Genomic DNA, 16,072 nt, shown 5'->3' on the forward strand with positions numbered 1-16,072 from the left:
AGTTTAAATTCAGTATTTTTTACTTTTTTGTATCGATCCAGGATCTCATCGTCTAGCAGATGTTTCTGATAATCCGTGAATATGTGACAGGTTATAAACAAAATCTGTGGCTAGGTTAAGACAGGCAATCATACATTACTTCCATAATTAACAAAAACTTGCAAGAAAATTTTGGGAAGTGTATTTGACTTACGCGTGATACAAATACAAGCTCAGGCCTAGTTTTACTATATAGCACATACAATGAAAGACCCCGCTGCCACTTCTTCAATTTAGGAACAGAGGAAAAAGAAAACACTCAAGTATATTTTTTAAGTATGGGGGCGTGGTACCAGAGATCTGTATCCCTTGTGAAGTAATTCCACTTGAATTTCCTAACGTGCAAAACCAGGAAGGGTATCAAAATAATTTCCGTGATGTATTTTTACACCGTGTTTCTAGAAGTGCAAGTTAAGTTTGTGTTTTGAAAAAAAGTACCTCTTTGTTAAGAGTGAAGGCCACAGTTGGTCGAGTCTGTCACGGGAGCTCCCTCCTGCGTGTGCCTTTAAAACAGGTAGCAGGTTAACATGAAAAAAATTATAAATACAAATATCACCGCTAGTGCCTGTACTGCAATGTATTTAATAATGTCTTTATGAAAATACTCAAATAGGCTCTGTACACTGTGCTTCCTTCGTAAAATGATGGGGTTTTCCCTTTAAAAGCCTTTAAACAGTAACTGTCATTCAGAACATCTACTTTTTTGTAGACTTGAACTGTAACTAGATTATTCTTTATTGGCTACAAATATTGAACTTCTTGGAGCTGCCTTTTTTAAAAATAAATGTAAAAGTTACACTACTAAGCAAATGCTGCTTTCTCAAAGGAATTGTTTTGGTTTTGAACATACAATATAATATTACCACATAAAAAAAGTCATACAAATCCAATTTCATTAAAATTTAAGATGTACATTTACTGAAATTTTTCAGTACTTTCAAAAATGGATAAATTCTGAAATGTACTATGCAACATTAAGTAACATTTTGAGAAATGGTGTGTGGGCATTCCACTCTTTTTATTAACAAAATTCTTCACAACCTGAAGGAATTTATTTTCAAACAGTATATTGATCAATATTTACACAACCCCTCCAAAAACCTGGCGTCCTGTTAGTCAAGATTTTCTCTAATGTTCCTAGAGGTGTCAATAGGCTGGACAAGTAGACGGGGAACTACAATGTATCCTCAGAGGAAATTTGAGAAATATCGTGGTGTTGAGAATATTCAATGCTGCTCGCTTCAACTCCTGAATCTCTTAAAAGTTCTTTTCCACCTTTACCCCAGTTAGAAGCAAAAGCGTCCATGTTTTCTAAACCTTGCTTTAGAGTTCTACTTGGCTTTGAAGCTTTTCTCATGACATCTGAAGATACAGTTGAACTGAAAAATGTTTTAAGATTACTTCCGCTGTCTTTGTGTACACTTTGGGATGGCAATCCTCTTTGGGATGCGGCTGTATTTCCTCTTCTGTCAATTCCTGGATCAGTGTTAGTGGTGTCATCTTGAAGTAAAATGCCTGGTGAAGCAGGTGAGGTATAATCCAAAGCAAAAAGCAGGTACAATAGTGGATTTCAGAGACCTGTGTTTCTGACAGCATTTCCCATAATTTCACTGCGTCTATTTAATTCACTCTCCAGTGCAAACATTCTATCTATTTCAGCCTCAAAGCTTATCCAGTCCTCCAGGCTAACATTGTAATTCTTTCTGAAGTCATACCCATTTTCCTTTAGTCTGTACATGGATTCAAGTTCTGGCCAGTTTGTATCCTCGTGGAGGTGCAGCGGTTGGGGGAGGTTAGCCCTCCCATCCTTCCCACAGTTGTCCTCTTTAAAATAAACCAAACACGATTTAGTGTATAACATTCTAGGAGGAAGTAGTTAGAAAGATAATTTTCATGGTTCCATGCAGGAAAAAACAATTGAAACACTGTGGACCACCTATAAAAATGTAGCAGGTGTATCACAGAAACAATCCAACGATACTTGAAACTTCAACCTGTACAAAACTTGTATCTCATTAATTCTAGCTTCATTTTGGTTCTAAAGCCAGTCCTGGATCTCTTCTTCAACTAGAAATAAAAATGCTACCATTAAGGGAGCAAATCCTCTTGGGTGAGTTGAGAATGCTAGACTCTGCCTATTAAGGTACTTGTACATATTTTTCACTGCACAATTTGAGAGCACCTTATGATTTTTAATGAGCTGAAGTCTCAACCTTCTTTTTGAGAGGAGGTTCAGAGACAGTAAGGCGTGGCAAAGGTAACTATTTTTCGTGTCTTTAAATTTGTATCTCACCTTTGGGCTCTGGCAAGTTGAGAACTGAATACCATCTTACGTTTTAAAGGGCAGTTAAGTAAGCAAAAAGCAATTAGATTTTAGTATAATGTCAGAATACAACAAAATGTACAGATCTATCTTGTAGTCTACTTTCTGTTCACAACACGAAGCTGTGGTTGGGTAAATAGCAAGAAAATACACAATACTCTCTCTACTCTGAGACATTACAATCAGTTTTGTTCTTTCTGGATGGTGTGAAAGACCACTAGGTAGCTGCTACAAGTTTAAATTTAGACAAAACTGACATAATGGTCTCTAATTTTTAATGGCAGGTGAAAATACCATAACTGGCTTCTTCAACCGAGCATCCACCTTTGCTCAAGTTTGAAATTGCCTTGACCTTAATGCTCCTAGATTCCAGAAAACATGTACCAAGAGGTTTTGTACAGCGGTAGTTGTCTATAATGATGGCAGTATCATATTTCTTGCATAATTTAGAGGACTTCCCACCTAAGCATTCCATGAGAATAGATGATGATGTTAAAAAAGTGCTGCATGCAAAAGGAGAAGTGAAGGAAAGAAAGGTAAGTAAAAGCTTTTCGTGAACTGCTCCCAACTCACAGTGACTTGGCAGATGATGGTCTCTTCACATCTGGCCACTTTCGACGCTGAAACTGCCTAATTTTCAAGCAGCAAAAGGAGAAAAAAAGTTAACCATCACCAAGAAAACCACCAGCATTACAGTCTGAAAGATGAGGAAGGAGAAGAGTTCAGCCTGAATTTTGACTACAAAGATTAGAACATGCTGTAACATTGAAATAGAAATAGCTCCAGTATTTCAGAGTAAGTGGGATGGAAAGACCTTGCAAATGCCATTCCAGGCAGTGTCTGTCCATGTGGTTCCCAATCCCACACTCTAACTCCTTTAGCATGAAGGTAGTACTTAAGAATAATAATTTCACTATTCTTTTAAAATGTACCTGTACTGCTCGTAGCTTCCATCTTTAAGTCCTAGATGAGGAAAAATTAACAATGTTACTAACCATTGCCTGCAACAGAATAAGGCATCAGGTAAGGCACAGTTTAAAAAAAGACCTAAGAATATTAACAGATTAACATGTATTGCCATACGTGTTAACTGGTGCTGTTATTTTTGCATTTAATCCCTTATTCTAGGTAAAATAGGTTGTAAATTGGGATAGATATCTTGGAAACTTTTCTGTAAAGGTCCTTCAGTGGTGTATTTAAATGCCAAAACCTGTTGATTTCAAAATGTACAGCTCTGTGTGGTGCATGTACTAAATAAGACCCGAAATAGTATTTTGGGCTTTAGTGGACTCGGGTAGATAACAGTATTTTTGGGGTGGGGGTCCTCAAGCTTTTTTGCTTTTTGGAATTGAAATCCATAGTTACAAGAGCCCATCCTTCGGTAGCAAAATGCATCCCTTCTTAGATGTGCTGTTATTGCACAACTACCTTGCGGTAACACAGGTGGGGGAAAACTGATCAGCTTAAGCACTAGCATCCTTTTTGAAGTTAAGGTTATTTTTAAGCCGGTTTACCACAAGGCTGCATGGTCTGCACTGTCTCAAAAGAAATGTTTCTAAAAATTATGCCTTCAGTTGGAATGCTGAAACTCAACTGCTAAACCAGTTGCCCAGAGAGGTTGTGCAGTCTCCATCCTTGGAGGTTTTCAAGATCCAACTGGATAAAACCTGAGTAAGCTGGTCTGACCTCACGGCTGACCCTGCGTCGAGCAGAAGTTTGGAGCAGATGACCTCCAGAAGTCCCTTCCAACTTGAGTTGTCCTATGAGCTTGGTAGTGGCTATTAGGGTATTCTTTCCCTCTTTCACCAGTTTCGTTCCTCCCTCATCTCCTTCCCCTGCATCTCAGCATTACTCCTCACTATGCTCTAAGTATCATTCTTCATTTAAGTAACATTACATAACACAAATTGAACAAATACAAAAATTTGAGCGTGCAGCCATCAGCCTCAGCAGGACATTACTAGTATAAATAAACACTAAAATGCTTTTGACTGATAGAAGTTTCATAATGGTAAGAAAGAGCCCCATTTCTTTTGGGGAGCTTTTGAGTCTAATAGGAGAGGCACTCACCCAGATCCATGTTCCTAGTTCTTGGATTGCATTGCTTATACCCTTTGCAGCTCCTTAGTTCCATGAGCTGGACATGCAGTTGATTGAGAACGTCTCTGTCTAGTGTATTCACTGCATTAATTAGCTGCAATGAACAGGGACTCTTGTTAGGAACTACGGCTCTGTAGTTTGGCAACTGTCATATATGGAATACATGCGGTTTATTTGTAACAGGAAAGAAGCCAAATCATACTATGTTAAATGATTTAGGCCTTATCTACATCCTGCACCACTTCAATTTATCATCAATAAGGAGCAATGATGTATTTCTAGAGCTGTTCTATGATCAGGTACCTGATACGGATCGGTATTGAGATCAAAATACTCCAAAAATCCAGTAGCAAATTCACAAAACAGGAAGTTGTGGGTCTCGTTGATAGTCCTCAGACACCAGTACGTGTTGTTGTTGGCACTGGTACAGGCACAGAAAGGGCCCACTGCAAATTGAAGAGTTATAAAGACATAAGCTACACGCTGCTGTCTTTAGCACTGTTCATTACTTTCTGTTTACGGTATTACTTTATTCATAGACAGTTACTCTGTCTGACTCCTGAGCTCCAAAGCAGAGAATGCCCCTTCCAGCATCAGCTTCTTGTTCTATGCATACCTAACCCACACGGCATGGCTAATTTAAACAATGTCTTGGCTAGTTGCTTCCCCTGCCTTCTCTGGCTGGGAAACATTCCAGATGGTGAGATACTACACACAATTGTACTGTACACAATATCTGTAGGGTTTTATTTTCAGCTGGTTTTGTTTTTAACTCCCTTGCCTTTTGTGCAAGGATAATGCCAACACTGAAACAGAGATTATTTAGTATGAGGAAGGCTGCGTAGCTGTGGCTACGTAACTATTGATATTGGTAACTCCTAGTAACCCAGAATCCTAGCCCAGCCAGTACCCGCCTACCTATTACTTAGTTTAAAGTATCCTTACGTGTCCACAGGGGAGCGGTTTGCCAGTGTTGGTTGTCATGGGTGAAGCAGGTCAGACCAGGCATGCTGCATGTGTCGTTATTTTTTATTCTCTTAAGCAGTTTGCGCAGCTTCTTCTTTCGTCTTTGCTCTCGAAGCAGCCACAGCCTGTCTTTCTCCTGTAGGGCTTTCCTGCACACGTGAAACATTAGAGTCATGCAGACTTTGTTATACTTGAACACACCTAAAAAAAATGAAGCAGCTAATAAATTAAGCTACTTTGAGGGAAAGAAATAACTGGTATTTTTTAATTAAATGGCTTCTCTTCCAAATGTCTCTGAATATAACTCTTTGCAATTCAATGTCACTGAAAAAAAAAAAAAAAGAAGCCAAAGGGGTTTATATGGGCTTGCCTGAAGTCTGTGACGTGACATTTCCCAAACCAGGAACCTTATCTCAAATTTACAAGCATTTCAACGTGGGCTTAGTTCCTTGCCCAGGTGTCTGTTTATTCTTCTTATACAGGATAAATGACATACTGCTACTTTTGCTTAGCTTGTAACTGGTGTGCATGGACCAAATGTTAACGTCTTTGCATTTCCTCTTTCAGAGGAACAGTCCTTCACTTACTTGAAAGGATGAAGACTAGATCCCTTGTGCCGCAGTTTGCTTTTGTGTTTTGAATGGTAACTGGAAAATAAAAACAGCATTGTTGATGAACAACAGAAAGACAATTGCTCCTGTTCATACCGCACTTCTGTACTGGATTTGAAGCAGTTTAATCCAGTGTCACTTCTCCCTTCAATTTATTCGTGTATGTATGTGGTGAACACAAAGCAGCCTTGCTAGATTGGGCCAGGCACTTCTGGGCCTTGTTGTGCCTCTTTCTTTCCTTCGATCATTTGTGCACAGTGACATCTGGTGCTCTAACACTGTATTGCAATATGTAGCCACAGATGATTCCAGCTACACTTCTCAGTGTTAGTTGTCATCGTTTCTTGTTTCCCTACACGGGGCAGATAAAATCAATAGACTTATAATTCAATTACAACATTTCTTCAACTGAATAGTCACTGATTTGTTCAGATGGTAAGACGACAAGCACGTACCACCATCCTGTCGGTTTCCTTCCGAATGAAAGAATTTAAATACCAGTTGTACTTTGCAGGGTTGGGTTTTTTTTTCTCCGTTGTTACTAGCTAGAAGTTCCAGGAAGACTTTAACAAGATGGATGGAACTGTCCCAGCAGTAGCCGTGTCTAATATATTCTGAGATATGGAGGGTGTAAGCAGACATACACATTCTAGCTGGGCAGCTCTACTGTTTTGGCTCTGTCTCCAGAAACTCTTACAAGATTTTGCAAAAATTTCCTTTCTGTGTAGTTTGCAGAGTTAAGAGAGTCAAAACAGCCTTAGTCAATGGCAATGTTTTATGACTGATAAAGTTACTACCCACACAAATCAGCAAAGACAAACTAGGTGCAATAGATGTTATTTTCTAAGCAGTACATCAAAATTGTTAGATGTCAGAATAAAATTCCCTTCAAAACAAAAGAAATCTTTTAATGCTACTGGGAGCTTTAATAAATTTAATCCTTATAGCAAATTAACAAAATAAAATTATTAAAGAACTATCTATCTTCAGTCAATTTTTTTATCTTGCACAGACACTGGGTATTTCATTAACTAATCCTAAATGCTAAATCCTAATTCAATGCAGTTCTGCAAACACTTAAACACATATAACTCAAATCATTAACTTCATTGATTTCAGTGGGATTATTCATCTGAATAATGCTATGCACAAATGTAAGTGTTTCCTATATTGGGCCTGAAAAATATAACATTCTTTACATTTACTATAAAACACTCACTAATAAAAATGACTTAATTGTTACAGTATATATTAAACAAACTCAGTTGTTTGTTAACATCAGTTTTGAAAGCAGTGGATTATAAAACTATATAAACTTTTTGGGGATTTGCCATTTAGAATTATACCGATTTAATTTTAAACACTTTTTGCCATGGGTTCCATGTGTGGGTTGACATAACCCAAGAAATTGATGTTCTCTGTATTTTAGTTATCTGTTGCTGAAGCTATATTGCAGAATCCACATGGGCCATGACAACTATGTACCTCGTGTCCTTAGAGTATGTTGCGCCTCCAAGGATTTAAGTGTTACGCTCAAAAACTCATCCCATTATACCAATGACACAGAGAACAGAGAAGTACTGTCCATACCCTCTCATAGAGGCTACTTAGTTAAAGCTGCTTTAGCCACCGCTAATAGCATGGCTGCCTTGTGGTTTTGAGTACATTCAAGTACAGCTTTTTTTGTGATACTTGTACCGCTACTGCCACTGTGGCTGCCGTACTCCTGGGGACATCTGGCTCACAGCAGCCTCAGAGATTGCTCTGTGATCACTATCATCACTATGCTCCTGGTTTCTTTCTGAACAGCTTTCTCAGGGGCAAATTCTGTTTGGGTTAACATTTGATTTTGAAAGATTTTCTGCCGTGCTTATTTGCAGAGCAAGAGCTTGCTTGCTCCCCAGGACTCAGGTGTGCTTGAACCTTCTTTCCATGCAATCAGTGGGCATTTTGCAAATATTTGGCTATATGAGAAACCAACTATGCAGAGACCTTAATGCATAATCACTATTTTAGTATTGCCTGTTGCACTTAAAATTCACAACTCATCTGCACTAGGGAACACAAAGATCTGGTGCACTAAGTCAGCAGTGGTTACAAAAATACAGTTAGTCTGCACCAACTCTTAAATTTCTGCTTCTCCCACCTGGCATAACTGCGAAATATTGCAGTGGTTGCATCCTGTGAGATGATACAGCCAGCCTTGAAGAAATTGAATGGGCAGAAATTCTCTCATCTCCCCACCCTATTACTCCTTTACACACTATTCTTTTTAAAACAATTTGTGTAACACTGCACTATATTGAGAATTTGCCCTGGTGGAAAACAAGTTTTCAGAAAAAAGCCTGCAGCCTAAAATATTAATCTCTGGTATCTAATAGCAGCATCTTCAGTACAAGAGCATAACTAACTGATTTATAAGCCATGTTACATGTCCTGTTACATCATCACCACTCGACACAGAGGCAATTAAACCCCTGCCTGGCAGAAGGTGGGCCTTGTACTTCTGCAGCGGTCCAACTCCCCCAGAAAGCGTTATACAAGGCCATAGTAAGTAGGCAACCACTTAACACAACAGATTCTGATCTCTCCTGTGAAGACATAAATCAGCTACAGTTGCACACTACAAATAATTGCTCTGAAGTACACAAGAAATACCTTATCTTGTTACAATCACACTCTTCAGGTCGCTTCTTCTTCAGATGACCTCTCACCTCCCTCAGGTTTTTTATTTTATTTTGCAAAGTTTCAATCTAAAAAAAGTAAAGATACAGGTTAAAGAAATACAGCATGATTTTATTCTAACCTTCTCAAACCCATTCTATTGTCACAAAATGCTTCCTTTTCACCACCTCCCATGAGTACCACCACTAACAAGCATTTTCAGATTATCTACCTTTCCAAAAGGAAACTACAGCAGGAGGAAACCTCCCTGGTAGCTTGCCTGCTTTGATTACTGAATGTGAAAGTGGAACGCGGCACTGGGGGAATGGGGGGCACACAGCCTCAGGTAGACAACCACTCCTGGTTCCATCGTGATTTTTCCTCTTGTGCTCTACAGCACATTTGCAAGAGGAGAAAGGTTACTCAAAGGAAAATTAAGCTCTTAAATTTCAGCCTGTTATGAACCTGGGAAGGGTATGGGGAGGGAGTGCTCTGAAGTCCCCTCTTCAGAGCTTCTGAAAAAGAAAAGCAGCAAGGCTCTGTCATTTTGCATGGCAGTTTTCAGCAACGTCTGGCCACATGGGATATGGATTAGCAGTTAATTGTGCCACCCACATGGTTTATTTTTAACTGCCTTTTTTTTTTTTCAGTAAATGAAACTCCTGCTTTTGTTCAGTCTAGCTCACACACAGTGTCACCCATTTCCACTCAGATGGGTATTACAGGCTTCTACCTCAGTTCTTTACACAGCAGAAAAAACAAAGTAATCCAGTGTGAACAACCAAGTCACTGCAAAACTACCATTAGACATCAGCGACCGTAAGTCTAGTGGAAGCACATGCCTGCTGAAGCACGGACAGGACAGAGTGGTCAAGAAAAATACAGAAAGAATCCAGCCCTGTGACCCTAAATCAGAAACACAGCAGGACAGAAGCAAGCTCTCATTTTCTTTGGCATTCCATATAGCCTACATTTGCTGAAGAAAAAAGAATTAGAAGAGTACGGTGATATTGAAATTGCCCTTCTTTAATCCTAACAGAGCTAGTAAGTTTTTCAGTATCTACCTGCCTTGCTACGTGTCGATCTGTACCATAAAAGGCAACCAACAAGCTCTTACATAGGACTTTGCTGTGAATTCATGTCATTTGGTAAGAGATTACAGGAGGTCCTTTATGCTTCCCTTTGCCATTTGTTCCACCATTATCTGGTCCTTAGAAGACTGCCTCTTTCATACACAACGTGTGAAGGGTTTGAGCTTATATTCTTCAATATAGTGACAAAAATGTCAGATTAAGTTTTATAGGCAAATTTCATAGAGCAAATTACCTCCAGGTTCTTCACATCCACAAGCCTAAGGAAAACAAATCCAATTCCAAAGTGCAAGGGTTAAACACGAGCAAGCAAAATAAATAATTCTAGAAGCACCGAAGCTAATGAAGCTCATTTTTCCTTGGGCTTATGTTTGACAGCTGAAGGCCTCTTTTTGAGAGGTACATTGGGGAGCAGGGCTAATAAGATGTGAAAGAGATCCAGATGAAATTTTTCCCAGGATGGGGACACTTACAAGTCTCTCATTTATCTCATAAGGCTTATGACATTTCTCAGCTGTCACTTCAGTTGCAGTTCTCTCCTCCACTCAGCATCTTGTCTTCAAACACCTGTAATAACTTACTTGTCTCTGAAATACCTATTCTGAAATCAGCCAGCAAGTTCAAAAGGTTCCAGGGAGGGACACAGACACCCAGAGGCAGACAGACACAAACACAGTCAGCATGATCCTATCAGCTCACAGAAAACCACGCTAAAAAACACACACTGAAAATGCATGACTGATAACATCACTGACCTCATGGTCAATATGAAGTTTATGGTCCTTCCAAGCTTGCAGTGACCTGTACAGATCTGTGTCACACTGAACGGTATCATTCTCCAGGATATAGCACCTTGGCATGGGAAAGCAAACAATGTTTATTACAGTGGATACACACATACAGAGCAATGCAAACAGCTGGTTTTAATAACACAGCTCCAGGACAGATGAGAAGCCAGACTGGAAATGACATGCAGAATTCAAAAAAACCAATGTTCATTCAAGAGAAGAAGAGTGTGCTATGAGCCAGGGAAGAAGTCTGGGTTTGAGTTGCCATGGAAATTTTTCAGAAGTAGAAAAATTCAAGGAGAATATTCCTATCAAGCAGAACCTGTTGACTGCTTAATTTCTATATGTAAATTGTGCTGCACAGAGTTCTTGCTTATTCATTAGGCTGTCTACATAAATAATCTCTACTAACTAGCAAGCACAGAAACCATTACTCAGAAGCAATTTCCCAATGCATAATTAAGTGATACAGGGGTAGGGGCAAGGATAAAGTACTTCTTTATAAGATGTATTACTACAGCATAAAGAAAAGGGGGGAAAAAAGAAACAAAGAAATTTTGCTGTTTTCTACAAAAGGGATAAAATTTTTCAAAGATATCTCCCTGACTTCAGAGCCAAAATACCCTTTGACAATTTTAAGTACTTATGTTTCACTAACTTCTAATGCAACACAGGTTTTAAAATTCTTTCAAAAACAAACAAAAAACACGACAGATTTACCTGAGAAGTTTATTAGGGGTCAACAAAAACCACATAGTAATTTTTGAATACTTGTTTAAATTAAAGCTGAGTATTTTCAACACCCCTGCATTTTCTTTTAACCACCTCATGCATGTTGTCCCACTGCCTTCTTTTCTGCAAGTGATCTGGGGGACTCCTCATGAATTATACACAACCTTCCTGACAGTTCCTTGTATAGATTTGGGATTCACCCAGTAAGGCAGCAAAAATCAATTTAACTTGTTCCAGAAGAAAAGCACAAATGGTGATTTATGGGTCCTGAACATTCATGAGAGCTGGGGTAAGAGGGCACAATTCTCTGATGTCAACCTAGCTACGTTTCCTCGTATTAGCGAGTCTCTCACCCTATAAACAGAAGTCAAATGGAAACCACAGATTTCAACAGCAGCTAACTGGCTCATGCATGTTTACATCAGCTACTCATTAAACAATTTAATGCATGTAATCAATAATGATTGGAGGATTTCCTGATAATTCACAAGCAGAAATGGTGACTAAACTGATTAAGTACAATTGAAGTCCCTAGACTTGCACACTGAGGAAAAGATTTTTAGCTATTAGAGTGCCCAGACAATTCCCTCACCTCTCTCTCAGTATGTTCCATTTCCCAATGCTCCTGGGTCCATCCAACTTCATTCATAATACAGATTTTCCTTTCCTAGCACTGGCTACGGAAAGCTTCCTCCCTTAGGACTAATTTGGTGTTTGAAATACAAAGCAACCAATGACATGAAACTAGGTCATACTCCAATTAGAGCCTTTGGTCTTCAGACAGGCCAGGTTACCTGCTGCACACTGAGATTTCTACAGGTAGAGCCTCTCCTGGTTTCACATAGGTACACACACAACTGTTGCAAACAGCTTTGCTTGTCCTCACTGGAAACATGCACTGATCAGTGACGACTGTCTCCAAAGTGCAGAAGACATAAAAGCACTGCTGTAGTTCTTCAGTAGCTTCATGCCCCTCTGTACATGACAAAACTAAAACAAACCCGAAAGCTGTTGTACAGATGAGAATAAGAATTTTAGTGAAGCTAGACTGGGTATCCAAAACGGACACAATATACTTATCACAAGTGAACACACCCATTTATGTAAAGCAGCCCCTTAAGCAGCAAAAGCTTTTAGAAATATACCACGTGCACCCACCTGTGAGTCACTTTTATTAGATTAGGGGCTGTATACTCTGCAATTCCACCAGTGCCACTGTATTCCCCCACGTCTTTGTCTTCCTCCTCACGAAGAACAGCCCTATGCATCTTGTGCCGCTTGGTGATGTTTCTTGGTTGGTATCCATCCTCTAAACCCAAGTTATAAATGGTTCCATCCAGCTCAACAGATACAGAACGGATAGAGCGATTCCGGACATAGCTTGGTTTGTATTCTGCATGGAAAAGGAAGCAAAAGGATTAAGAGGGGGAGAAACAGCATGTTACAATTTGGTCCTCTTTGTGGCTCTTGGGAGAAAAAACCCAGCCCATACTGTGACAATTTGAATTAACTGGATGACAAACGGTGTTTGTTGCAGCTGTCCTCAGAGCTGCTGCTTCATTACCTTTGCATGGATAGATGGATACCTTAAGGCATGAGAGAGAGGGCAGATATAATGCAAATGCGCAAGGATGGCAGAGGGGAAAGAAAATGTACTTTTCCAGTATCACTTTGAGAGCAAACAGCTCGTTCAAGAAGACTCTGCTCTTCCCCCCAAGAGTCACTAGATGGCAGTAAGACTTTAAAAACTAACCATGACAGGTCACGACAGCAAGGTCTTAGGTCGTCCTTACAGACTGGTTCTCTATTTGTTTTCTACTGTCCACGGTACAATGCTCCAGTGCTAGGATTCCTGCAACACTTCCCTGAAGTTGTGCCAAGTATTCCCAGTGTTCAACCTGAGCCTTTTCTCAATTCTGTGCTCATTCTTCAGGGTAAGATGCTTGATTTTTTCCACAGGGATTAATATCTGAATCTTTACTTTTATCCACATCTAATTCTTTTCTTTGCAATTATTTTACTGATGTGCAGACCAGTCAGTAAGTTTCTACACAAAGCGCCACTCTCCAGTGCTATGCACTCCCTCAGACCTTGCTTCTGCATTTGCAGCCCAAAGGCAAAATGAAACATTTGCTAGGAATTGTCACTGTGCAGTATAAGATTCTCATTGATATTTTCACCATTACTGCTTTCCAAATTTCTCTGTCCCGGACCAAATCCCCAGAGCTCCTCTTCTGTTTGGTCTGGAATGGCACAAATATATCCTAGTTATGGAGTCTAAATCCATATCTAAACTTCCCTACTGTATGATGGGGTCCCTCTCTGACTGTATTTCCTGCTCACTGCCAACGACTGCTGAGAGTCGCTCATTACACTAAGCATAATCATCTTATTCCTTGAGAGAAAAAAGTACAACCTAAGTACCATAGCCTCTCTTCTCCTCCCTGTCCAGTGCCTGAGTCTTTGCTCTATATGTGAGGCTTCAAGTCATCTAAGACGTTACTGGAAACAATCCAGTCCCTTGGCTCCTCTGGTCACCCCTCCTTTACACAGAGCTGAAACACACAGCACATCTCACAAGAATGGGACCCCTTCTGCAATCTGGTAAGGGGAAAACTCAACCAATGTGCCAAATGCGAAGATCAATCTTTCTTGCAATCCCAAGCTCCACAGAAAAAACAACTTTCTCTATGGGATAATCTCCACAGCAAAACAAGCAGGGGAGAAAAAAAGGAATGGGAGGTAGAACAACCAAAATTGACAAATATTCATGTCAACTGGCATGCTTCGGCATTAACGCAGGGTGACTTTTTTCAAGAAGTCCTACATTAATTCTAAACGGATTGCAAAATCTCAAAAGCCATTTTGCAGACTGTGGGAAGAGAAATAAACATCTCCTCCCACCTGTAACTGGTCCAAGCACTATGTTCTTGTCAGCACCACACACAGAAAGTAGAATACCAGCTGGATTGTCTGGCTTTGCACATTTTCCACCTGCGGTTCAAAGTTTATTGCTGATATTAAGCCAGGTGAGTCACTGCCGAAGGGAAAAAAAAACCCAAACCAAAAGACCAACTCTATTTCAGGCACCCATTCAGGAAATGTTTGACTAAATGAGAAGGAAACTCCCATCTGTTCAGAAGTAGGAGGAAGTTCCAAAAAGCTGCACCCTAACAATTATATTCAAAGTATAAACTCCCATTTCTTTAATTGTTCTCTCATTTCATCTTGTTAAGCTCAGCCAACTAACAATTTACCCTGCTTCCAAGTCTAATATGCCAATCCAGCATGTTGGGACCTCAGCAGATAGCTGCAGGGAACTGTCGTCTACACACATCCCTGAAGAATTAGAAGCCAGGAGTCACTCTTCCCTTGCAGCCAAACTAACCCAGCCTTACAAAGTACAAATTGGTCTGGAGTGAGACAGCTCATAAAGGACTTCTTATATTGCTTGATCGCAACTTACTATCCACAGTGCTGACTCAGCGCTGTGATTAGTACCAAACTCCATTATTTTGAGAGGAAGTGGTTAAAATATTTAATAGGATCAATATTCATCTGTGCGGTGCTCTCCCACCTGCAAAGTGCACCGCAGGCATAAATACCAATGTCTAAATACTTATTAGTCGATCCTCCCGCAGGTTTAAGTTTTACTCTCCAATTCATTTACCTGTGTACACAACCCACAGACAAAGTAGATCTAGGGCTGTTAAATATTTGGCCCAAAATACCTATACTCCCTTTTTCAAGTTATTAAAGTTCGGCTTTGGCAAGTTCTATGAGTCCCGATGCCTCTCTCCTTCTGGTCTTACAGAAGCCAACTGTCTTACAGATGGTACTGCTGACAAGTTGCACCCTCAGAATTGAGTCTGGAAATGGACCCCGAAGAAATTTAAGCCTAAGAAAGCTAACTATGTTTCAGTGCCCCACTCATGCAGCTGTGTCTTCCTGGGCCACTTGACAAGCATGCTTGTCTTCGTTGGAGCCTGAAAGGAAGTACCCTGTTCTGGTTCAGATTTCCCCAGACAGTCTAGAGACTCAAACACACCTGATTTTTTACAACTATTTTTTGGTAGCATCTCAGGTTTCAACACTGCCTAGCGAAAGCACGAACTGCGGTATCCAAAATTATTATTCAACTGAATAAAGCAAGGCAATGTTGTATTATAAAACCATAAACTTCGTATCTGACATAAACATGCCCAGCCTTTGGGTTTATATTTAACTTCCCTCACATCCTCATCACTCAAGCCTTATTACTTATTTTGCAGCCACCAAATTCATGATTTAACACTGAGATTGTTTGGAAATGACAGTTCACTCAGGGATAACTGAGAAGACTGTAACCAACTGTAACTACTGTATGGCATTTTCCCCGAAGCAGGGGCATGACTGCTCAGCGGGAACATTGCAGAAGACAAAGAACTCTTGGTCTTCCCTGCTGACACTTACTGTACATAGGTATTTTTGATCCGATGTATTTTCCATCACCACAATGACAATAGAATAAGCCAGTATGCAAGGATTCTGCTTCTACACGTGCCACGAGGAAAATACCCACCACTGGCTTCATTAATTCCTGCTTGATACTTCCCAGTAATGTCTCTATATCTTCCAGAATTTTGGAGAGAAACAGCATTTTTTTTTCTATAACACCAAAGTAAAATTAGACACTTGAGATATTTTCAAAAATTTGACTTCCAAGTGTCTAGAAATACGGATAAAAGTTTAGAGGTGTTTTTTCTTGGGCATTATGTA

At 39.8% G+C, this 16,072-nt stretch overlaps 1 protein-coding gene across 1 annotated transcript; it reads right to left on the reverse strand.

Annotated features, from left to right (window-relative positions):
• Window positions 1–1,049: 1,049 nt before the first annotated feature.
• Window positions 1,050–12,714, reverse strand: SULF2 (sulfatase 2). The gene is made up of 10 exons (XM_009282214.2): window positions 12,473–12,714; window positions 10,550–10,646; window positions 8,698–8,792; window positions 6,016–6,075; window positions 5,408–5,577; window positions 4,766–4,908; window positions 4,433–4,556; window positions 3,295–3,325; window positions 2,936–2,992; window positions 1,050–1,863 (listed from the first exon to the last, which is right to left on the reverse strand). The coding sequence occupies exons 1-10, from the start codon at window positions 12,580–12,582 to the stop codon at window positions 1,833–1,835; spliced, it is 918 nt and encodes a 305-aa protein (XP_009280489.2). The 5' UTR covers window positions 12,583–12,714; the 3' UTR covers window positions 1,050–1,832.
• Between the last annotated feature and the right edge of the window lie 3,358 nt (window positions 12,715–16,072).

Source organism: Aptenodytes forsteri, unplaced genomic scaffold (assembly GCF_000699145.1).
Source record: "Aptenodytes forsteri isolate BGI_AS27 unplaced genomic scaffold, ASM69914v1 Scaffold149, whole genome shotgun sequence".
NCBI classification, from domain to species: Eukaryota; Metazoa; Chordata; class Aves; order Sphenisciformes; family Spheniscidae; genus Aptenodytes; species Aptenodytes forsteri.

What these genes read in the sequence shown, in the direction of transcription:
- SULF2 (XM_009282214.2), bottom strand. Translation starts at nt 12,582, where the DNA reads ATGCATAGGGCTGTTCTTCGTGAGGAGGAAGACAAAGACGTGGGGGAA. An exon ending in CTAATAAAAGTGACTCACAG is followed by an intron (nt 10,647 to 12,472) that starts GTGGGTGCACGT and finishes TCCCATGCCAAG; the next exon opens with GTGCTATATCCTGGAGAATG. An exon ending in CCATCATCTGCCAAGTCACT is followed by an intron (nt 1,864 to 2,935) that starts GTGAGTTGGGAG and finishes TTTATTTTAAAG; the next exon opens with AGGACAACTGTGGGAAGGAT.